A 24,195-nucleotide genomic window follows, 5' to 3' on the forward strand; every position below is an offset into this window, starting at 1 on the left:
ATTTTTCCTACAGTCTAATGAATCCAGTCCTTTTTGGCCTTTTAAAATATCATTAAAGAAGTATTATGTTATTCTTGTTGCAATTTCCTCTGCTCAATTGGCCAGATCACTCTTTTTTTTTTTAACGCAATTTTAATATCAGTAAGACTTTTGAGTGGTATAAGTGAAGGATATAAGTCACTTAAGTCGCTAAAAACTGATTGCAGCATTACTTTGGGACAGGAGTGCTATTTGTGGAAAATCCTAAACTTATTAAAATATGAGCAAATAAATGAGTATATAAGGTCAAAAATATTAAAAAAAAAAAAAAAAAAGAAGCTCAAAATAGCTTTTTGTGGCTAGTAGACAATAGTAAACAACACACTGATTAAATATATGAAATGAGTAGGCTGTAATAGCGATGAATTCCTACTGTTTTTACAGAAAATCATTTATCATTTAAAATTTTCATACAATACCAACATAAAATTATTATTAATAATAACATATTAAAATTACATAAAATGAATTTAAATAAATGAATTGGGAATTTTAAGTTTTTCTTAATAAAAACGTTCAATAATATGGTAGCCTTTAAAAAAAGTCAGTAGAAATAATATGAATTTTGATTCCTTTACTTCTAATTGAACTAATTAAAAATAACATTAAAACAATGTCATTTCCTGAAGAAGTCTCAGTTCCTAGCCTTTAGCTTTAGCTTCAATAGCTCTAAAGAACGGGATCAGTTGATGTGATAATATTAGCCTCAAAGTATAAAAATGAATGACCAGGATTCATTTGATAATATTGACCAGCTCCTCTTTCACCTCGGTAAATTCACTTATTCAGTTTATTACAGTTTATTACATCAGTTATGTTATCTTGGATTAGCATTAGCTTATTAGCTGTATGGATAAATGTCAGTCACAAGCCAGGAAGCTAGCTAGACAACATGACAATTTAAACAATGTTAAAAAGGTTTTAGAGGTTTATTTATACTATTGTTGTTTTTGTTATTATTATGAAAGATAAGTGTTATATGTACTTTTTTATAGCTCTTCAAACTCGGGAGCTATCTCAAAAGAAGAATGAAATTAACCAACACACTAAAGGTATGTGTTGATGCTAATGTTGGTGTAAAACAGTGGCTTAAGAAAGGTAATGATAAACTGGGCTAAAGACAGGCCTTTGTGTCTTTTGTTATTAGATATTAAACACCATTAAGCTTTTTTTTTGTCAGTTTAAGTCACAGAGCCCCTCTTGGCCACCTTGATGTGTCCTCCCTGTTTCTGTCTGCATGTTATATTATGATTGGGTCTATATTTTGTTGTACAACACCAAAATGTTTGTAGTTTCTCCTCTGTACTACACAAAATTAAGTAATCAATACATCATTAAAGCTAAAACTCTGTACTTTAATCACATTTTGATTGTTTTATTTAAAATTCACAAGTGGTAACGTGAAGGACCAAAATCAACAAAACTGTATCTATGTCCAACAACTGTATACTTAATGTCTCAGTAGTTGTTAGTCACTTGTCCTTTTGCTGACTTCTCGCATTACGTTGAAGGGTGGTTTTCTCATATGTAGGTGTGTTTTTATTTCCTGCTTTTGTTCTCTTCCCTCATTTCTAACTGTCTGTCATTAGATTTCCTTATTTGATCACTTTCTCCTGTACTCAATCTACTCCTTTGTGTATATGTATAGACTTGCCACGTCAATTATCACCTTGTCTGTTTGTCTACCTTTTGTTTCACAAGCCCATTTCTATTTAGTTTTTCTTGTTTTGTTTATGTTTTTTTCTCTGTTTCTGTTTTTTGGATCAATGACTAAAGGGTTTTTTTTGTTATGCTTGCCTGTGGGTCCAGTCTCTAGCATTTTATGATACTAAGTGGCAGTATCCTCTTTTTAATATCTGGTCACCTTGTCTTGAGTCATTTAAAAACATTGCCCATTCATTCCCTTGTATAAGGTCCATTTAGCCCACTATTGTTTAAAGATCCCTGCTTTAGTACTGATTGATCAGGCTATCCATTGAGTACACTTCCAACCACCTGACTAGCCTTAAGGGATTTGATTTTAAAGTGATAGTGTCCTTTTGAATTTCCTTATCAGCTATTAACAGAAGCACAATGTTGGGGAATCCTGTATCATGAACTTTATCTTTTAATATAAGATTATTGTGTGCTGTGTTAATGTGTTTGGCAACAGTTTCCAGAGCCAACATTGCTGAGAAGAAGTCTTACATTGAAGCAATCAACAGAAATATTGAGCAACTTGAAGAGGAAATCAGTGTGAAACAGAGCACTGTAACACGTAATAAAGCAAATGCAAAAAGGTACAGCATTTTGTAAAATTAAACAGGAAATAAATGTGCCAAACCATGATAGATTACGGTGCAGGAAGATTGTGCAAAAGTGTTGAGCCACCTCTCATTTCTTTATATTTCGCTCCAAGGAGCCAGACTTTCTTGTGATTTTTACAGTGGTCTTGAGTATTATTTCTCCAGGCTTTCTGAAGGTCTTTTAAAGTTTTTCTTTGGACATTTGGATGCTTTTTCACTCATTTTCAATCTAGTCCTTGTTCATGACCAATGTTTTTTTTGTTGTTGTTGTTTGTATCTTTATTAACACTGCCACTTAACACTGACCTGTGAATCATTCAAGCATAAAAATGCATCTAAATCAAGGAATGAACCAGTATTTAAGATAAGATAAGATAACCTTTATTAGTCCCACACGTGGGAAATTTGTTTTGTCACAGCAGGAAGTGGACAGTGCAAAAGTTATGAGGCAAAAATTAGAATACAATAAGAATAAATACAGTACACAACTGTACAGAATAGAATAAAATAAAATACTATATACAGTAGAATAAAATAAAATAAATATACAATAAGATAAAAATAGAATACAAATACAAATACTATATACAACTGAGTAAAAATACAACGATGACAGAAAGGATTATTGCACTTAGTATTATTGCATATGTATGGATGTGTGTGCTTGATCAGTTAAAGTCTTTATTATGGAGTCTGACAGCAGTGGGGAGGAAAGACCTGCGAAATCTCTCCGTCCCACACCGTGGGTGCCGCAGTCTCCCACTGAAGGAGCTGCTCAGTGCTGTCACAGTCTGCTGCATGGGGTGGGAGATGTTGTCCATCAGGGATGACAGCTTAGCCGCCGTTCTCCTGTCACTCACCACCTCCACTGGGTCCAGAGGGCATCCTAGAACAGAGCTGGCCCTTCGGATCACCCTGTTCAGTCTCTTCCTGTCCCCAGCAGAGATGCTGCCGCCCCAGCAGACCACGCCATAAAAGATAGCAGAAGCCACAACAGAGTCATAGAAGGTCTGCACATAACAGATAACGTAGCAAGGAAGTCATTTTAAACTGTATTTTTAGGCACTTTGTAATTAGCACCCTGCCCTAAAAACATATAATTTACTCCCATTTCTTGAGTCGATTCTACAAAAAATGCCAAAGATAACTCAGTTTGATAGAAATGAAATAGCATTTTGCACCAACAATGATTCCCAAAGAGCTTAGCTGAAAACTTGGTATATCGCAGGATGGTTCTTAAAAAGAAATAATAGAAAATAGGACAAGTGGAGGATAGAAGAAGTGATGGAAACATTAAAAAGCTAAAGATGAACAGGATCTCAAAGTCCTATCCTTGAGAAATAGAGAAAAAAAAGTCCAGTAAAGACTTGACACAGGACCTGAGAGATAGATCTCTACTGTTCACTGAAACCAAACAAAATTGGTCTCACTGGAAGGATGATTGTCAAGAAGCCATTCCTAAGAAGTGGTATGCCAGGCTGAGGTATGCCAAATTACACGGGACTGGACTGAAAATCGGGGAACAAGGTCTTATGTAGTGATGAATCCCATTAGTTTAAATTGTCGTCAGTATGTACAGAGGAGGTCAGTCAAGTGTCTACAGCCAGCTATAACACATGGTTAAGGCTAGATGATGGTTTGAGGCTCCATTTCAGCCTGTGTTGTTGTCAAAACTGGTGAAGTAATGAACAAAGGACACTCTCATCAAATTTTGATCCATCGTGCACTATCCCCTAGAAACCCTGTGATTGGGAACAGCTTCATTTTTTGTTAGTTCTTTTGTAAGTTCTAAAAAAGTCTTTTACTTAATTAATATGTAGCAAGTGACAGAGTAAAAGTAAATAACCTACAGAGTACCTGCTTGTCTTTTATATAAATTTAGGATGAAGGCGACTAACGGCCTGCTTCTTCAATATGAGCAGACGTTGAAAGCAGAACTGGAGAAAAGAAAAGCCGACTACAACCATGACACGTGGGTTCATTTAGCAGCCTTGTTTGTGATTAATACTTTTGTGTGTTGGAAACAGACATGTTAAATGTTCTTTATTTATACCTAAACAGGGAGGTCTTTCAAGAAAGGATTGCAAGCTACAGAAAGATTTTCCAGGAGCATAAAGAATATTATTTACAAAATCCTCTTGCTGAAAAGCTCCTCGTGCTGAAGGCTGAAAAAGAGGAAATTGAATGTAGGATCAAAGCTTGGGATGAACAAATAACAATGAAGCAGAAGGAGCTGGACCATCTTACTGGTGATAAACCTTTCGTATCTTTGAGCTTTGCTCTGTTAGAGCTGAAAATTTTTACAGCTTGGTATACAGTCCCTTAAATTTTTGTCCGAACAGGTCCAGTAGTTACTTCATTTTCCACCGAGAAACTGCCAGATAGGTATTTTAGTGAATCACTCACAAAGAATAATCACATAGCTTACAGGAATGGTCATTGCTGACTGACCGAGCCCATTTTTTGTTTCTAGTGCTTTTGGCTTGCAGCCTGTAACAGAACAAGAGAATGGATTTGATCATCAGACAGCCAGGGACAGAGAGCCTTCCATTGACATCTCCTCTCTGCATCTCAATCAGACAACGGTACAGATTTAGTATTTTATTAAATGCATCTAAACACTGGCAAGCAATCATGAAAGGCAGTTAAAGCTGTTCCAGTTATAACTTCACACTTTGATAAATCTGAGCATTTGTTACAGAGTGGTCATAAAACATCTGATGAAGAGGTAAATGCTGAAGAGATCCATGAGGAAAACATCCAGGATTTACTCACCTGTAGTATTTCCCCAGAGGAAGGAAGTAAGGAGCTGTGGTCCAGTCAACAGTTTTGTGGTGAGTCATATGCTGAAGGGTGTGTATTCGGGGTCACTCACATTAAAAGGGGACATTATTTGACTCTTCTTACTCATAATATAGATTGATTGCTGTCTATTTCAGTCTGTCTTTGGATGATAAAGAAATATGTAAAGTAAAGATAGAAAGGACTAAAGATAGGAAAAGGGCAATCACAAGCTTTCTTTTTTAAGCCAGAGAGAAAATCTCACTATTCACCATTGAGAAATTAAATTTTTTTAAAAACAACAAATGACATATTCTGTAAATAAAACCATCCTGTTTTATAATTACAGGGAAGTCTGTGCAATTACCTACACATTTTTACAAATGTATTTTTTAAAATTGAATCCCAAACAGTCATCCTCATCATCTAGCAAGATTAAGATGACCTTGGTAACTTATGTGATACTGAAAGCTCAAGCTCGACATAACCTGTTAATCTGGCTTTGTGGTGCGCCTCTCTGGTGCCACGAGTTTAGTTTGAATGATCATGTTAATCAAACCACGTGAACAGAATATTTGCTTCTTCAGATCAGAATCAGCCAGAGGACATGCACACTGAGGAGCAGGAAGAGGAGACTTCACAAGAACACCAGGTTTTCTGATTTTTAGTTTACTATACTTGCAATTTCTGCTAATACACCTGAACCAGTTAATCAAACAAATTTGCCAAATGTATTGAATGTATAACTTTTTCTTTTTTCTTGTTATTTCTTCTTGCTGTCCTAGTTTACCTTGCTGTCTCCACAGCAGTGTGTGTTATAAATAGGTAGTTGCGGCTTCTAGTAAAGGCATTCCACAGTTTTGTATGCCTTTACTAGAAGCCGCACTGCTTATCATATAGAAACCCAGCACAGGATTAGAAATTACCACTGTTTGTCAGAAACCTACATGAAAAGCTGGGGTTGTAGGGGTTACGAGGTAACCTAACAACAGACCGAAATGTGCTGTTTTGTGGGAAATGTAGTCCAGACCTGCAAAGTATGATTTTGACATTTTTATCAATGAAATACAATTTTTAAGACTTTTAATAATCTATTCTACTGTATCAGAGAAGTTTAGAAGCCGTGTATGTTTCCAGGAAAATATCAAGTTGCTCGAGGCACTCCACAGAACAGTATTGCCACAATGGAAAACCCACTTTTACAAGTATCCATCCGAACTGTTGGAAATGCTTTGACCCCCTCGACAGGAGAAGCTGCCCACAGTTTTCTATGCAGAGGAGATTTTTGAGAGTGAGATGGAGAAGGGAGCAGCTACACATGAAGAGCAGCCACCACACGACAAGGACGATGAGGAACTCGCTACTTCTTCTCAGCCTCCATCTCAGGAGACTGATCCTCAGTCAAAAATTACAATTGCGTCTTCAACCCCGACATTCTCATTTAAGTAAGACTTTGGATGAGTGGTCTGATGCTTTGAATTACACTCACTCAAGTCCTGACAACTGGTTTTCGTGTGTTCGCTGTAGCTTTAGCCCAGCCAGCTCCAAAGATCAAGGGAGCTCTGAGACCAAATCTCCAGCTTTCTTGTTCTCTCTGAACTCTGATCCCAACACACCAGGCTTTCCTGGATTTGGATTTGATGTGGGCTCATCACAGGAGGAGGTGAGGAATAAATGATCTCACAGAAATCATTGTGTAGGTTTTTAGGCATCCAGCTCATGGTGTCTTACATGCTTGAGTTTAGGGAAACTGGACGTCCTTTTTGGCTCATGACGATGTTTTATTTCCCATCCCGTTATTATAGTTAAATCAAATCAAATCAAAATAGATCACTTTTATTGTCACATCACATGTGCCACTGGTACAGCACAAGCAACAGTGGTAACTAAAATAAACCTAAAAAAAATTTAAACTAACATAAACAATTTTGTGAACTTGGAAAATAAAATAAAACAAGATAAAAAAAAAAACAGGAATAAATAAGGAAAAATAATTAAATATCCTTAGTTTTTGGTATCTGTTACTTTGGTAAAAATGTTACTATAGCTTTCCTGATGGGGCATTGTTGGATGTGTTTTCCTAAATATTGCTTCTAACATATGGCCTCCTTATACAATAATAATTAAAAAGACTAAAACTAGCACCGAGTCTAATAAAAAGTAAATTACAACCATACAGTAAAAACTATACTGAAACAAAACTCTGGAAAATAACTGAACCTAAACTTAACTAAAAACAAATAGTCAAAATGAAAAAATAATGAAAACTGATTATAAAGTACAAAACTATTATTAACTCTGGTTTCAACCGCCACTCACACTGTGACCCATGTGGGAGGGCCAGTGTTTTGCAGAGAATTCACACCATTGCTTCTGTGACCTTTAACAGCCCTCATGACAGCATGGGCCAGCAACTCTCAGGACCAACTCCGGGAGGCTAAATATGTCAGATTCCTCTTGGATAAGGCTTGAAACTTTCTCATGAACCAAAAAATCCCCCAAAATGTCCAGTTGCCTTCAACAAACAATTAAGACAGAAAAAAGTATTTTCCTGCTTTTGGAATTACCTCCAGGTTTCTTTGCAGGACTTTTTCGGTTTCACTGGATCTTTGTTCACTGAGAAGGTAATGTTTTTTTCACTGAAAGCCTACTCTACTTCATGTCGTCTCGGTTTTGGAACAAACATACTAAACTATGATTAACCATTTCTAGAAAACCGCTGAATCTAAATCTTCAAGCAGTAAGTATCAAACCACAATGTGTTTGTGTGGTGTGTCGTTTTGGACCACTGATGTGTGCTGTATATGATTTCACAGGCCCTCAATTCCTGTTTGACCAACCAGAGACATGCGAGGACTTCCAGTTTGCTTTTGCCACCAAGAGCCCTCAATCAGCTAAAAAAGAAAATAGTGGAAATGATTTTCCATTTTCATTCAATTTCTAAGAGCTGTAAAAGTGTTTTCAAGTTAAGTTCTTCCATCTTATGTTGTGACATTAGCGGGAGCTGAAATAGCAACACATTTTTTGCTCTGTTGAGCAGTCATTATTAATTTGCAGGTTTAACCTAAAGTGAAAATTCAAACAACAATTAACTGATTTCTAATAGAGTTCAATAGAATTTTATTTAAGACAGATATAGAGACAATAATACACACGTAAGTTCATATTTCTTTACAGATTTCATTGTTCATGTGAAATAGTTTTTTGTGAAGTTTAGTTTGTTTACAGGTGTGTGTTCATATTTTGTTGTTTGCTGTTCGGTTTAAAAGGCAGAAGCAGTTTTCAGTCGAACAGTATTAAAAAAAACAAACGAAGACACTTAACTGGCCATTTCAGGTCACATTCAGACATTTCATGTGTTAAATAAGATTATATAAGAGTATCTCAATAAACATTTAGTAGCTCTTATTTATAGCTAATAAAATATTAATAAAACTGTAATAAAACTGTTAAAAAGATTCCTTTATCATATGATTTCTGGCTCATTCACTCATGATTTTGGAGAGAAAGCATTTATAACACCTTGCATACAGTCTTGTTTCATGGCACAGTCATTAGTTAATCTATAAAATGTTTTGTTCAGTGGTACTTATGACTGTCTGTTGAGCAGTGGTTTAAATATACAAAGCCTCCCTTGGATTTTGGCACAATAAGAAAACATTTGTGCTGAATTCCTTGTCAAATAAATACTGGTACACAGGTGAGATCAGTGCTGGCATTTAGAAAGTATATTCATGGTCATTCAAGTTTAAGAGATGGGCATGGAGTAAAGGTCCCGCCACCTATTGTGCCCATACAGTATGCCCCCTAAGCACAAACAAAAAAGTCTGGGCACAAATTGGATCATGACCAGAACTTCTCTGAGCAAATAAAAGCAACTTTAGTGCATGAAGGAGCACACAAAACCTCTGAATCCATCAGGTTAACCGATATATCAGAGGGCAGAGCAAGGGAGTTCTGCATTTTGATGGAAAGCATTGAAATATCTTTACGTGAAAACAAGAAGTCAGGCAGTCAAATTGAAAGCCCAAGCTTGTAAAGAAAGGTTACATACGATATGTGATGATGAGAATTAAAAATGATGGATAAAAGCTAAAAGGTGCAAAGCATGCTGCCATTTTACAGAGAGCTTAGAATCCACTGTCAATGCTGATGGAGCGTTGAGTCACATGTTCAATCTCTCCTGGGACATATTCATTGAAGCTGGTTTGGTACTTGGCCAACATCTTTAGCATGGGCCGCAGTTTTAACCACCACTCTACCTTGGGCATCCGGTGCCTTGGAGATTAAAAGGATAATAATTAATAAACAAGACAATGTGTTTTCCAAAAGCAGCATATTTTAGATTTTTTTTGTATTACTTACTCAAAATCGGTTATTTCCTTCAGTTCAGTGACAGGGGTGAATGAGACAACCTTCCTGTTAAGGCCGATGACACATGCTGTTTCTGGTGAGTTGGCAAACACTCGGCCTGGTGGAAAAAAATTCAGTCAATACACCTGATGTTTGACTCAGGATTGCTTCATGTTCTATCAATGCCATCCACGACTTGCAGTAAACCTACCTTGTCGGTAGTTTTCAGTCAGTTTCTCTGAAAGCCACTCGATAGCTTTCACGCCCAGCTTCGTGCCAAAATTTCTATCAAAGGGAGAAGGTGCCCCGCCCTACAGCCCAAACCGAGAACAAAATTATCACATCAAAATGCCAATTGCAGTTGAGGTCAGACATTTAAATATACTCATCACAGGCATGAATGTCATGTTGATTTGGGGCTTTTAATGATCTCTTTCAACTGTTGTTTTTCCAGGAATGACGAATTGTGTGCACACGTTTGAATTTATTTTTGGATTTTCTCTCCACACAAGGTCAAAACTGTACACACAGGTTCAAATATATATGTGCAAAAGGTTCTAAAATGGCTTTTAGCTTGGCAAGGTCAAGGACTATTAGCATCTCGTCAATGATCATGATTGACTACAGTGGTAGTTTCTCTGCTAGAATAAAAAGGTTTTTGTTTGACAGCAGTCATTGGATTGACCATTACTCAGCACAATGGGAAGGTCCAAAGAACTTAGTGACGATCTAAGAAGTATTGTCACTTGGAGCCATTTCTGACCAACCACAGATTCCAAGATCGTCAGTTCAAGCTATATGGTCTGGAAGAAGATCCAAACTGTCAACCTCAGATGAGAGGAAATTGGTTAGGATTTGCAGGAACCACCAAGGCTCAAGCCTGCTATGAAGTGGAAACTGCTGGAACACCAGCATCATTGTCTACAGTGATTCAAATGTTACAACACTATGAACTATAAGGATATGGGCCAAGAAAGAAGCCCTTTCTCCAAAATTGACACCTTCAGACTTGACATGGACAAGTCAAAAGCCTTCTGGATAAAAGACTTATGGTCAGATGAGACAAAGATTGACCTTTTAGGCCACAATGAAAAGGTAAATTTGGAGGAGTAAAAGTCAGACTTTTGAACCTAAGAACACTAACAGCATCATGCTTTGGGGCTGTTTTGCTGACAGTGGTACTGGTACATTGCAAAAAGTGAATGGAGTAATAAAGGACGAGGACTACCTCCAAATTCTTCAACTTAATCTCAGTTCAACAGCTAAATAGTTGAAATTTGGAGACAAACATGAGGACAGCATAAACCAGAAATAAAATGATAATATTCAAGGATGTTTTCATCAGCTTTTTTAACTGCAGTTGGGTGTTAATTTAAAGCGTAGTAAAGTTGATTTAGCAAGACATTGAAACTCATTCAACCTTAAGACATTCCCGAGACCACTGTCTAGCATGTTGATTTAAAAAAAATCTAAAAATAATTCAAACACATGCACCTAATTGTTGTTTTTGTTTTTTTAAGTTGTTAAAGATGCTGTACAATCAATAAAAACAGAACAGCTCAAAGAAATCATTAAAAGCACAAAACAATCATTCCCATGACGAGTCTATGTAAGCTTTTGACTACAACTCAAAGTTGGAAAACTGATCCATACCTGCTGGAGGTGTCCCAACACGTTGACTCTGCAGTCAAAGATGTTCTTCCCTTCTGATGAATACAGCTTATGGATGAAATCTGTAGTGTAGTTTTCATGGCATTTTTCATTCCTGTCATGCCAGAGAACATGATCAACAAAGGAGTGCCACAGTGTTATTGGATGCAGGCTCAGCTAGACAATTATAAAAACTGATGTGGCACTTATACAATAATTATCCATAATTTTCTGCTGCTTATCCGGTATCTGGTTGCATGGGCAGGAAACTAATTTCCACAATTTGAATCTATCTATAAATACATCAATTCAACAATTTGTGTGCTTCACATGGAACATAGAGTGAAATAATGAAGTCAAAATACATAATACATCTTCTATTCTATGAGTAAATAGCTGCAAACTAAAACTTAGCTGTACTGTTCTACCTGAAGACAGTCCTGTGAGCGCTGCCTAACATGTCAATTTTAAATCTCCCATTGTTCATTTGGGCTCAGATTGGGTGACTGTCAAATCGGGTTGATCTGATATCCTCGTGTTGGTGTTGTTCCCAGATCATCATACTAAATGTTGTTCCAGGATCAACATTGCAAGTGACCAATCAGAATGTTGTGACGTCATACCTTTGAGACTTCGGGAAAAACCGGCGTAAAACAAAAAACTGTACTTAAGCTGCGTGAAACCGCCTCTGTCCGCCGATCAACGGACCCTGACCCTAACCCTAACCGTAACCCTTTAATAAACAGTAAGCAGAATTGATATTGTCCTTGCAACATTGGAATTTCATAAATGCACGAATGGCTTGGCGCGCAAAGGAATAACGTCACAACAATGTGATTGGTCACTTGCAATGTTGAACCTGGAACAACATTTTCATGATGGTCTGGGAACAACACCAACACGAGGATATCAGATCATCCGTCAAATCGCTGCATGAGTTCCTCAATTTTTAGACTTATCAAACTATTCAGTGACCTCTTGTGCCCTCACTGTAGGAAAAAGGATACATGCAATACAGCTTTTTCCTTTAATTTGTCACTTGTTTAAATTTAGTTCACTCTATAAAATGTTACGTACCTCAGGATTAGACCTCGTTGGACATCTTTCTTCATCTTTTCAGATAAGTGCTCCACATTTGTCTGCAAACAGTTCACATTATTAGAGGAAACAGTGCTGTGAACATCACAAAAATGACTTTAGACAATATCTTTTTCTTCTACCTTAAGGTCAAGGATGTTAAAGGGATCTTCAAAAATGTAGGCTGCATCAGCACCCACTGCTATGCCAGTAGCGGATGCCAGATATCCACAGTACCCACCCATGGTCTCCACCACAAACACTCGTCTCTTGGTCCCACTGGCAGACTGCTTGATCTTGTCACAACTCTGCAGAAGAATTTGATTCTTTGGTTGTAATATGATATTTTAAGATATTTTCCGTTTGACACCATTCTCTTGAAACTCTAGAGACTGTTTTGTTGGGAAATCCAATTACATCAGCTGCTTCTGAAATACTCAGCCTGTCTGGCACCATCAACCATGCCAACCATGCTCTTTTCCCCCCATCCTCATGTCTACATGCCTGTTGAATTGCTGCCATGTAATTGGCAGATAAGATATTTGCATTAATGAACCAGTGAGCAGGAGTACCTAGCAATGTAACCTGTGAGTGTCCGCTATTAATATAGGTTTAGAGTGATAAACTGTACCGCACCGTTTCATTTTCCATGTCTTCAAAGCTGGAAGATAACATCTCAAACACTAAATGTTTCTATTTGGTTTATATGCAAAATTATAATAAAAATGAACAAAAATTAAATAAACTCAAGTCTTTTAAACAGCTTAAAGGTCAAAGCAGTTGTGATTTCAAACTTAACACTGCAAAGAACAACATTTGTACAGAAAGCCATACAAAAATATATTTCTGCTGAGCCCTACCTCCATTGCACAATTGACAGCAGTGTCTGTACCCACACTGAAGAAAGTTCCCGGGACGTTGTTGCTAATGGTAGCAGGGATAACGACCATGGGGATGCAGAGCTCATCGTAGTGAGTCCGGGCCTCGTAGAGCTCAAGCACACCTTGGTACCCCTTTGAAAGTCAAAGGCATACAGGTCAATATTAACACGGTAACTTATGGCTCGAATAATTTAGATTTGACACTTTTGTGCTTGTTATACCTCAAACCCTCCTATTACAAGCAGAGCTGAGATTTCGAACTTGGTGATGGTTTCCACAATCTTCTCCAGGTGAGAGTTGGGAAGAGTCCTTAAGAAGGAAATTAAACAAAACTTGTCATCAGCGTATGGCAAAATCTCGTAACACCTAAGCCACTGCTGCGTTAGGTTAAGCCTTTAAGATCAGGTAAAGTGATTCATATCAGTGAAACACTCACCGTTTTGTCCCCAGCAGTGAGCTTCCTTGGCCCGTCCATCCAGCCACACTGTGCCATTCCATCTCAAACACCTGCAGACAGACAGGTTGAAGAACACTTTCCTTTCAGTCTCACACAGGTTACTGTGGAACTGCTAAAATCTCCTTCAGTGTTAAAAAACAAACAAACAAAACAAAAAATTACAGCCTCACCGCTCCATCGGCAAGTCCCAGAAAGCCGTCATTGACCCCGTAGACTTTGTGTCCATGAGAGAGCCCTGACCTCACCGCCGACCTCACTGCAGAATTCATTCCTGCCGCCGGAGCTCCCACGTTCAGAATAGCAAAAGAGAAGTTGCTCTGAGGAAGCATAAGTCAGACATAAAAGAGAACACCAAGATTAAATCCTGGGATCATTTCACATCATTTATGGCTTAAACTGTCTACAAGTCCTCCAGACCTACCTTAGACTGAGGAGGCTTGTGGAAAGCGAGACTCTTGTAGATGTTCCAGTTGCTCTCAAAACTCCTAAAAGTACATCGTTAGTTTAGTTTTTTTAATTTGCAATAAAAACAATAAGGTGACATAAATCAAAACTCTCACCCTCCACGCAGTTTAATGGCTTCATCAAACCTCTTCTCATTCATGGCCGTCTGCACCAACTTAGTCTGCAAAGGGTGGTGCAGTAAAACCAGAGCTCAGCATCTCACTTCTGACCTGTTCTGTTCATTACAAATAAATTACACGAGGACAGGAGAGAGACTCACCATCTCCACACACTCCACCAGAGGGAGGCGGACTGCTTGGTTGCCCGACAGGCCGATGACACAGGCGGGGGTTTCAGGAGAAGCCTCCAAGAGGGCGACGACCGCTTCCACACCCAATATGCTGCTCTGGAAACACGTGTTTGGATATATGTGCAATTAAGACAGCACTGACATTGAATACTGGGAATTAACCTCATACTAATTTGAATATTATTTTTTTTTTTAAATCTACTCAGGCAGCCTTTGTTAGTATGCATCAATAGATTATTTTATTATCGGTATCAGGTCATCTTGTTGTGTATTATGCCACATACAGAAACTCATCCTGTGCTAGTTTTCTTCGTGTAATCAGTTTGTGTTAAGTCTGATTGTGGCCACTTGTTAGTAGTGCAGGTTCATTGTGTTAAATAGTGTTTAATAGGGCTGTTCGATATAACGATATATCGGATGACGATATAAAAACGTCTATCATTTCATTTTTCGCTATCGTTTCTTTCGTGGTGTCACAAAATAAACTGTTTACGGCAATATTTTTTCATCATTTTGATGGTCACTGCAGTGGCTATATTAATTTATTAAAGTTCTCTATTTCTCTTATATTTAATATAACCACACTATGGACAAGCGCCTGTTTTTATGGGTTATGGTTAGCAACAACGACGGTAACACCATCGCGTGTCCGCTTGTTTATGTTCCACATAAACCTTTCACAATAAAGCTCAAGATCCTGTTGACTTTTCAAAATAAACTGAATCACGTGAAAGAGCAGATTATTTACGGATGAGAAGTAAAAAAGAGCCGCCAGGTGCTAAAAAATAGACCTTAGACTCAAACGTTAGAACAGGCTTTTCCCCGCAGCACCCTGTGTAATAAATACTCACAAAACAACTTATGTCTAAAAATGTATAGTTTCATGCATCGGTTAAAACACTCGACTCCAGCTACATGACGCGCAGCTGGAAACACTTCACGCAAGTCGAGCTGCCCGAGATTCACAGAATTTACAGAAAATGTTACATTTTTGCGATTTATATCGTTATCGACGATAGAATTCTTATATAAGGATAAGAGATTTTGGTCATATCACACAGTCCTAGTGTTTAATTATCATTTTAATGGTCAGCCAAAAGGAACAATCAGGAATATTGACAGAATAGCTTTGAGACGCAGTTATTTTTGTTAATGTCCCTGAATTTATTACTTCAACAATATTTACAAGTTTTATATGAATATGAAATCTGTTGTTCAGCTTACCAGCATTCTGTCAAACGCTGAGGGAATTCCTCCTCGCTGAACGTGGCCAAGTACTGTCACTCTGGTGTCATAACCCAGTCTCTCCTGCACCAGCTTAAAAACAAACACATGGAAGAATTTCAGTGTTTTATGCATTTGAAAAAGCTCTCAGCAACAGCTGTCGCCAAGAAAAACTACAGCCGACCTTTGCAGGAGTGAAATAAACAATCTATAAATCAGTATCTGATATATTCAGATTGTAGTGCTGCATTAATGTGCGTTGTCTGACTTACATCTTTTATATAATTTGAGGAGATGGGCTTGCCATTTATGTCAATGGCTCCTTCTGCGACGATTATGATGTTCAGTCTCGACCCCCCGCTTGTGCGGCTCTAGAAGGAAACGGGTAAAACATGTTATTGTGTCATTAAGCACAAACCTGTGTCCAAGTTCTTTAAAGTCAGAACAACTACAGTCAAAGGAGGACTGTTATTTCCATCTGGAGTAATTTATCTGGTGAAACGGCTCTGTTTGGGAACTTTTAAAAAATGAAAACCATAAATCAGGGAGAGCTTCCTGTACTACTCTATGTACACAAAAAAAGCTGGAGGTGGCAACAGGACAGGCAAGACCCTCATTGGACAGAGCCGACTTGGTTTGCACAGTGCCTTGCAGATGCACAGATGCTTGTATGACATTAGCAAACTGTCCTGCTTTCATGGCATGCCTAAACTGACACTATGCCCAATTCGTCTACTTCGACACAGGCCAAACCTGTCATGTGGATACACACAGTGAATGTAAATCAGTATATGCATGGGGCTAACATACAGTCTGGACTTGTGTCTTACCCCCTTTAGACGGGCACACATATTGTCCTCCCAGCCCTCCTGATGTGGAGCCTCTGGAATAAAAACCCAGTCTGCCCCTGATGCCAGAGCTGACACTAAAGCCAAATACCTAAAGTTGTAACAAAGAATAAAAGGACAGTTAATGCATAACAAGAGCTGCATGCAGCTGCAGTGCATATGGGATAGCAAAATGGGTTAAAGTGCAACTCTCACCCGCAGTGCCGTCCCATCACTTCCAAAACAAATGCACGCTGGTGGCTGTAGGAAGTACAAAACAGTTACAGTGAGACTCTTTTCCACAAAGTATGTCAGCAAACACACAAAGAACATGCTGGTGTCTGAGAAGGCAAGTCTGGGCAAGATGGAAGTCATGCCAAAAGCCTTGAATGGTGCAAAAGACCACATTCCATTAAGAGTTAATCATTCACTGTTCAGGTATATTCAGATAACTCTGATAGGGCTGAGATTAAGTAATGCTAAATCATCAGCATTACTCCATGTCTGTTCAAGTAACTGAATACAACTACTAAAAAAAACCCCAACACACACATGAAAAGCTGGAACCACAAAATGTTTGGCATTACTTAATCGCCGACTAATCTTTTCTTGATCTACGTGCAGTATGTTTACTAGCATAAATCTGCTCCTTTGAAGTAGCACTGCAGCACATGTGGTGTGCTCGACACATCTTCCTTTCTGTAACTCATTTACTAATTACTCACTTATCCAGTGACCTTGTGCATGCTTCTTTTATGAAACACCAGGCGCTTCAGTGCTGTTCCGAATTACCCAGCGGCTCACCTCTGTGCAGTGGTCATTATGGCGTCAATTATCTCCATGATGCGGTGCAGCGCAGAGTCGGCACCGATGGTCATGTCGGTGCCACAGAAGTCGTTGTCTATGGAGCCGACGAGGCCCACGATGTTCAAGTTATAATGCTGCTTAGCCATAGTGTCTGTGATCCTTCCTTAAGTAACACACACACACAAGTGTTGAAATTAAATAAACTCCAAACACGTTTCTGAGACTTCAACAAAAAATGACTCCACTTCTTGTTTCTGATATGCACTCTGAGTAGTTTGATCTTCTTGAGCAACACTCACCTTTCTTTACGAGTTCATCGAGTAGATCGCTCCACTCATTGCGGAAGATGTTGGCTCCGGTAAGGCTGCCGTCGCCGCCACACACGCACAGGTTGGTGATGCCTTTCTTTACCAGGTTGAAGGCAGCGGAAACTCTGCCCTCACGCGTCATGAAGGCCTTGCAGCGGGCACTGCCTATCACGGTCCCACCCTGCAGCAGAGATGTAAAACTAGTCAAAAACCAAACTAAGGCAGACAGAATATTTTAATCAGGCATTTTGTAGATCAGTGAGATTCATAAAGCAATGGTTCGCATTTTTGGTGGATACAAAATTCAAACAGCTAGTTGTGAAATAATTTGATTTTTCTCCAATTGTTTTGGTTTTGACCTCTCAAAATGCATAAACATAAACCTGGGGAGGAGGACTCACGCAACAATAGAAGGGTGGGAACCACAGGTACACACAGATTAGACTTACCTGCAAACGGGATACTCTGGCAGATAATCTGGTGGTAAGCTACAATTACTACCTCACACTGAAAGACTCTGCTAACCAGGCAAGCTGCAGTTTGCATCCATGTCTGTTGGGACTCATAACATAAATGTAGTGAGATGTTTTGAAGGAATTTAATAAAAGTTATTCAGCATATTTATGTTTGGCCAATAAAAATTGCATCAGAGAGCAAACAACGCTTCAGATCTGGATGTGACAACTTCTAAAACATGGATGCTTCATCAGCACTTTCAACCCAGCAGCACAGGAGATCTACTATACTGGGCTCGAACACATTTTATCTACAGCCACTACAGTTTCAAGGTGGGCACCCAACCAAAACACAGTTCACGTATGTGAAATATGGTCACATATTTGGCACTGGATAAAGGCTGTAAAAATAAGGGAACCTTTGGCTATTTGGATAATAAATGTCAACACTTTATCCTTTTGTTTTAAGATATTTGTATTAAATTTGTCATAATAAATGTCTGAATTATGGCAACAAATGTCCCGGTGACCTTTGATCACCAAATTCCAATCCGTTCATCCTTGAATCCAAATTATTATTTGTGCCAATCTTGAAAAAAATTAATCAGATGCTTAGACTGTTCCTCCCCTATGCAAGGCCACCTGGGTTGGCTGGAAGACTGTTTACTTAGCCTGGCACTCTGAATAGTGCAGCCTGCGTCTGATTAGGCTAAAAGCGCATGCAGCAAAGCTCCTTACCAGGTTACAACCAGTAATAGGAAGAGAAGAGACGAGAAGACATGGATGAAATAATAACAATAAAACTATAAAAAAAAGAGAGAAATAGAGAAAATTTTAAGCTCAGAAAAACAACAACAAAAATTCAAATTCTTTTCAGACATAAGCCACATGAATTTTTAAGGAGATCCTTAAGGGTCTTAGAGAGAGCAAAAATAGGAAACTGACAATTAATTCCTAAATTAGGTCCTCCATAAATTTAACGAGTAAAATCCATGATGGCTGAATTTAATTAGCTGCTTAAGTGTCCATGTCCTGTATGGTGGCTCAGTGTCACACTGCCCATGCTTGATATGAAAATGTCCACTCCTGAAGTGTTTTGTAGCAAAATAACTTTTACTCTGTGCTGAATATCGTCTCTTATAACAGCTACCTTTAACCACAGTAATAGTTTAACCTACCAGCTGAATAATGTCGGTCACACTGTGCCAGTGGGCCAGTTTGATGTTGTCTTCCCCATCCACCAAGCCCTGGTAACCCTGAGGAAAAGAAATTATTATGGAGGGCAGTCAAGCAATAATGAAAAAAGAACAATCTCAGAGTGTTTATAAGCTGTATTTATATGTAAAAGATGGCCAGAGTCAAAATAACACAGCGTACTACAAGTACTTTCAACTCCTCTCTTATCTACAGGGGTTTGCCACACAGATTTTAGATGCCCTTCATTAAGTGCCACTGCACAGCATGTTTACTCATTCTCCTCCTGCTCCATATCTTTAGACAGTGTCCCACATTTTGACTGATTTTGCAAGACACACAGTTTTCAAAAGTCTGGCTTTATACCCACGGCATATAAATGATTAAAATCAAATAAAGGTTAGCCTGTCTAGCCCGTCAGTAAAAGTTACAAGTTACCAAAAAGTCACTAGCATTGCAGAGTTTGGTGAATACGGTAGAAAAACACCACAAAGAAAATAAAAAGCCAATATATACTCAAAATTGTCTCCTTATTGCAAGTTATTTTTTTGCACTGTATTTTATGTGACATAAATCACTAAACATTGCTCAAATAGTCTGATATGGCTCATAAAAAGTATTCCAATCTACAAATGAAGACTGTTACCAGACAGAACAGCAGCTGAAATAACAGTAAAATAAGAATATAGGAGCATGTAAAAACTATCACATGACACCATACGAACAAACTCTAACTTGCTTTTATTCCTTTTGTATTTATTTACCAAGAGAGTTTGAAAAGTTGCATTCAAACACATGTCTACTTTGTCCAGTCTGGTCACCCAGTTTTCATGTCTGGAGCCTCACACTACTTTTGCATTTGGTACTAGATTGGATAAGCCGGGGCTGATGGTCTTTTTTTCTGGGACAACTGCCTATTGAGTTGCCAGGCAACAGGAAAACTGCCCTACTCAGTTCTTTATTGTTCAATAAATTAGTATTCTACTTTTGTCTACCAAAAAAACCCCAACTAAAAACAAAATGTACTCACAATAAGAAGCAATAAACTGACAATTTACTTAACTACAGCGGGTTTTTCTACCTGAGAAACCGCATACATTAGCCACGCCCTAAATAATAACGCTGAATCAAGGTAAAACAAATACAGCATTCATGTTTTGAAAGTGACTGTAAAGTGATGGGTAAAACTTCTTTAGGAGTTATTTTATAGGAGTTTTCGTCTGACGAGTCGCCCCCTGCTGGCCATTACAAAGAACATTTCATCTGTCCCACTTGAGGACTCTATCTTTATTGTCCCATTTTTTTAATGCAAAGAGGCTTACATACAAAGCTTGTTTACCTCATGAATGAGATAGACCTTGGCCCCCACATAAATGCCCATCCTGGTCACAGCTCGGATGGCAGCATTCATCCCTAAATCAAGGATAAAAAGTGTTAGATCTTCCTCTTCTTGGGTCTTTGCACACAGGCTGTTGCATCACAGCTCTGCATGGGGTAATCAAAGGGTAAGGTGGGTATGACTTCATTATCTGTTATCTTCTCTGACCGCAGCAATAGACAATGGGAGGCTTTGATTAGTCAGAAACAGATACACTGTGTGAGTTCAAAGGGGAGGCAGAAGGGTCTAGCCTTTTAGAAGCACTAACATTGAAGTGTTTTACACCCCTGAAAATGCTTATAAATGGTACTGTGAAGGCATAAAGCATGGGCATACAACCACATCTTAAAGTACTGCTATTATTCCACAATAGTGCATTATGTTGGATTGTCTTAGAATTACTGATGTACGAATGCAAACATCAGATTATTGCTGCAGCAAGTAAAGTAAACAAGTATTACTATAAACTCGTAGTTACTGTGTGACCTTTGATCCCTACTCATCCAGCTGCTATTCCGAGCTGACTACCAGCTGCTGTCACCTCAGCCCTCGACCTAGCCACATTTTCCCACCACACAAACACGGGTTTACATCCACACATATTGTCGAGTTGTGAGGTCACCTTGTGCATCTCCACCGCTGGTCAGCACTGCCATGGCCCGACCAGCGCACGTCATCTTCAGCTTCTCTAAGTCCATCAAAGACATTTTTTAATCTCTTCTCCTCGCAGCTACAAAAAAAAGAGAGAATTTGAAAAAATAAAACCCGTCGGCTGGGAGAGTAAAATTAGCTCTTAGTGTCTTGATCCTAGGGAATCTAGCTGCCTCTTCCTCGTTTGCAAGTTTCTCCTCAGCAGATCGTAACTTCCAGCGGTGACACCCACAGTATACAGCTGAGGGGGGATGTTTGCTCTTTTCACCCGCTCCGCCCGGAGCTGCGGTTTTCTCCACTCGCTCGTCTTCGAGAATCTCCGCCTTCTCTCTGAGCCCCGAGGCTTGTAACCGAAGGAAGTGCAACCAGCACGTACACCATGGGCAGGTATTCATACCGGAAGAAGGCGCAATCAGTGGAATAATACAGCAGCAGAACAGAGCATGTAAAACCTCAGGTCTGAATAGGGTTGCCAACCGTCCCTTAAAATACGGAATCGTCCCGTATTTCGAAACAAAAGTACACGTCCCGTATTGAGCTAATAAGGGACGCACTTTGTCCCGTAATACAGTGAGAATCAAAAGTAGTCTATAAATGTTTATGGAATTAACACTTTGTTTGAAAACATAATTCCCAGCCCCTCTCCTGCTTTGTGACCAATGAGCTGACAGCACACTTATGACAATTCGAGTATGACAATTCAGATTACCGCTCATCTCATTGGTCGAGGAAAGGTCGCTTGCGGAGAAAATACCGGAAGACAACAGATGACCACAACAAGAAGCATGGCCAACAGGGGAACAAACGCCGACTCTGCGGTGCAAGTCTCGGATGACAGTACACCTAAAGCTGGGCAAACACTGTGCGATTTTTTCAGTCACGTTATTCAGCTCCTGCTCAAACTGCACGATTGACTCGCAGGGGTTAGAAGTTGGTAGGTCACGATGCAGGTCTCACACTATACCGCCCGATGCTCTGATGCGACCTGAGTGCTCACACTGTGCCTCCATAACATGAAGGTTATAACAGAAAATCTGTCGCTCGCTCTCTCTGTCTTTCACTCACACAGACACACCACCACCATCAACTTTGCTAAATTGCTAATGAAAAACATTGATCAGGCAGCTGTGATTGAGCAGCAGTGTAAATCCAACTATTTTCACGGTTGTTGTGGTCGTGATAATTTTGTGATGCCACATCGAAAAGGCTCGGATGAGCTTTCCAAAGTTCTACAAGTTGTGCCTCAATCGCTTGTGTCCAGATCACACGCTGCACAGCCGTGCTGCGCCGTCTTTTTCACCAACGTTTACGTTTGCGCGCGAGCAGTGTGAGCGCCTGTGGTGACACCCTCACGAGCGATTGATGATCGGGAGCTGGTCGTGAGGTGTTAATCACTTCTCTTTACCCCACGTATACTACACGATGCACGATGAAGGCCAAAATCGGTCCGATCACTCAAAAATCGGCTCAAAATGGGCCAAAAATCGCACAGTGTAAGCCCAGCATTAGAGCAGCAATGTTTGTTCCCCTCAGAGAAAGGGAAGAATGGGAAAAGGAAAACACCTGGCTGGAAAAAGTTAATATGGGCATGTGCAGTGAATATCAGCGCTATGTGGCCAGAAGTGTGATAATATAATTTATTTTGTGTAATAAACAACTGCAAGGATAGATGATTACAACAAATTGATGACTAATACATAAAAGTAATACATAGATGAATAATGATGATGAGTTATGATGCGTAATCATGGGAACAAGCGGGTTTACAAACAGGAGCAGCTGATTAGCATTAGAAAAGCTGAAATAATACCTCAACTGAAGCCAATTGTACTAAATGCACTAAATGTGCACTGTTACAAGAATATTTTTCTTTCTATTGTTTTCTATTATTTTAAGTTAAGCAGGACAGAGTTCTTTTAAAGAAAGATTTACTTATATTCTCAAAAGTTAAGCATGACAGGCTTCTGTTTAAGAAGGAGACCTGTTTTATTGTGTTAATGTTGTCATTTTGAGCTAAAAATAAACGGCTAAATGATCATTTGTTTCACATGTGTTCATATCACAAAGAATAGAATATGCATCTACTTAAATCAACTTCAAGTCAAATGGTTAAAAAAAGAATTTCACACACAAAAAAAGAGCTAGAAAATTCACCACACTGGGAAGGGTGAAGACAACTGGGTCGCCCGGCCCTGGCCACGAGGTGTCCCTTATTTATTTTTCAGGGAGTTGGCAACCCTAGGTCTGAAGATGTTAATGAAGTAACTTTGAGAGCCTGCCTATCAACAGGAAGGAGAAGAGCTGGTTTAAAAGCCAACTCAGTAATATTTTATAGTAAAAAATAAAAGTATACAAACTTCTGGGTATAATAAAGTATACAGTGTAGCCTCCACAGGACTACAGTAACGTGCAAATGTCTCGAGCATCCTCTCATTCGTCTGTATTCCAAGCTTTGTCATTCTTAAAAATTTTCTTCAGACATTTACTGCTTTTTCACCCCATCCCCTCCCCTTTTTTAACCTGCCACTAAACACTGACCTATGACTCATCCAACTTATCAAAGAACCATTTTTTAAATTAAAGAGCATGACAAATAACATTATTTGATCCAATTTATTTAGTTTAATTTATGGAAAATGCTAATGATAGCACAGTTTGACAGACCTAAAGTGTTTTTGTACCATAGAGGTCACTCCCAGAGAAGTTTTAGCTGAAAACTTGGCATATCTATGCAAGCTGTGCAGTGTGTTGTGAAAAAATGTGGGGAAACGGGACAAGTAGAGGACAAAAAAGGAAGTTCAAGCTTTAAAAAACATTTAAAAGAAATACTATATAAAGTAGATAAACCGGATCTGAAAGTTATGTCCTTAAGAAACCTGGTCCTTCAGCTGACCCATCTACTGCTCACTGGAGCCTCAATAGAAATGGTCTCAGTAGAAGGGTGGTTGTCAACAAATCATTCTTAAGGTGGGGAAATGTTGAATTACGCCAAAAAAAATACTCAAAAACTGGACTGAAATTAGTGACAAGAAGTCTGATGGAGTGAAGAAGCTGAAACTTTTGGTTCAAATTAC

General features: G+C 38.9%; 2 protein-coding genes across 2 annotated transcripts; one reads left to right on the forward strand and one right to left on the reverse strand.

Moving 5' to 3' along the window:
• The first annotated feature begins 701 nt into the window (after positions 1-701).
• LOC146651245 (uncharacterized) lies at positions 702-8,064 on the forward strand. Its single transcript, XM_085383819.1, has 14 exons — positions 702-810; positions 1,035-1,091; positions 2,192-2,318; positions 4,207-4,296; positions 4,386-4,573; positions 4,667-4,709; positions 4,798-4,909; positions 5,026-5,158; positions 5,693-5,757; positions 6,354-6,550; positions 6,633-6,768; positions 7,691-7,729; positions 7,818-7,845; positions 7,922-8,064. The coding sequence occupies exons 1-14, from the start codon at positions 759-761 to the stop codon at positions 8,047-8,049; spliced, it is 1,395 nt and encodes a 464-aa protein (XP_085239945.1). The 5' UTR covers positions 702-758; the 3' UTR covers positions 8,050-8,064.
• A 134-nt stretch (positions 8,065-8,198) lies between these two features.
• On the reverse strand, positions 8,199-21,469 carry pfkla (phosphofructokinase, liver a). The gene is made up of 22 exons (XM_085383818.1): positions 21,093-21,469; positions 20,432-20,505; positions 19,077-19,154; positions 17,435-17,624; positions 17,133-17,298; positions 16,545-16,589; positions 16,332-16,440; positions 15,774-15,872; positions 15,502-15,594; positions 14,248-14,373; positions 14,084-14,148; positions 13,945-14,008; positions 13,694-13,840; positions 13,503-13,573; positions 13,288-13,375; positions 13,046-13,198; positions 12,329-12,493; positions 12,186-12,247; positions 11,112-11,223; positions 9,670-9,769; positions 9,471-9,576; positions 8,199-9,383 (listed from the first exon to the last, which is right to left on the reverse strand). The coding sequence occupies exons 1-22, from the start codon at positions 21,175-21,177 to the stop codon at positions 9,236-9,238; spliced, it is 2,346 nt and encodes a 781-aa protein (XP_085239944.1). The 5' UTR covers positions 21,178-21,469; the 3' UTR covers positions 8,199-9,235.
• Between the last annotated feature and the right edge of the window lie 2,726 nt (positions 21,470-24,195).

The sequence above is a fragment of the Rhamphochromis longiceps genome, linkage group LG16, assembly GCF_057381845.1.
Source record: "Rhamphochromis longiceps isolate RC_006_pf linkage group LG16, R_longiceps_female_GT1.1, whole genome shotgun sequence".
NCBI lineage: Eukaryota > Metazoa > Chordata > Actinopteri > Cichliformes > Cichlidae > Rhamphochromis > Rhamphochromis longiceps.

Coding starts and splice junctions, on each gene's coding strand:
- LOC146651245 (XM_085383819.1), top strand. CDS start 759: ATGAATGACCAGGATTCATTTGATAATATTGACCAGCTCCTCTTTCAC. Junction 1,092..2,191: donor AATTAACCAACACACTAAAG/GTATGTGTTGAT, acceptor GTTTGGCAACAG/TTTCCAGAGCCAACATTGCT. Junction 7,730..7,817: donor GATCTTTGTTCACTGAGAAG/GTAATGTTTTTT, acceptor AACCATTTCTAG/AAAACCGCTGAATCTAAATC.
- pfkla (XM_085383818.1), bottom strand. CDS start 21,177: ATGTCTTTGATGGACTTAGAGAAGCTGAAGATGACGTGCGCTGGTCGG. Junction 17,625..19,076: donor TGACCGACATTATTCAGCTG/GTAGGTTAAACT, acceptor TCTCTGCTGCAG/GGTGGGACCGTGATAGGCAG. Junction 9,384..9,470: donor AAGGAAATAACCGATTTTGA/GTAAGTAATACA, acceptor TTAATCTCCAAG/GCACCGGATGCCCAAGGTAG.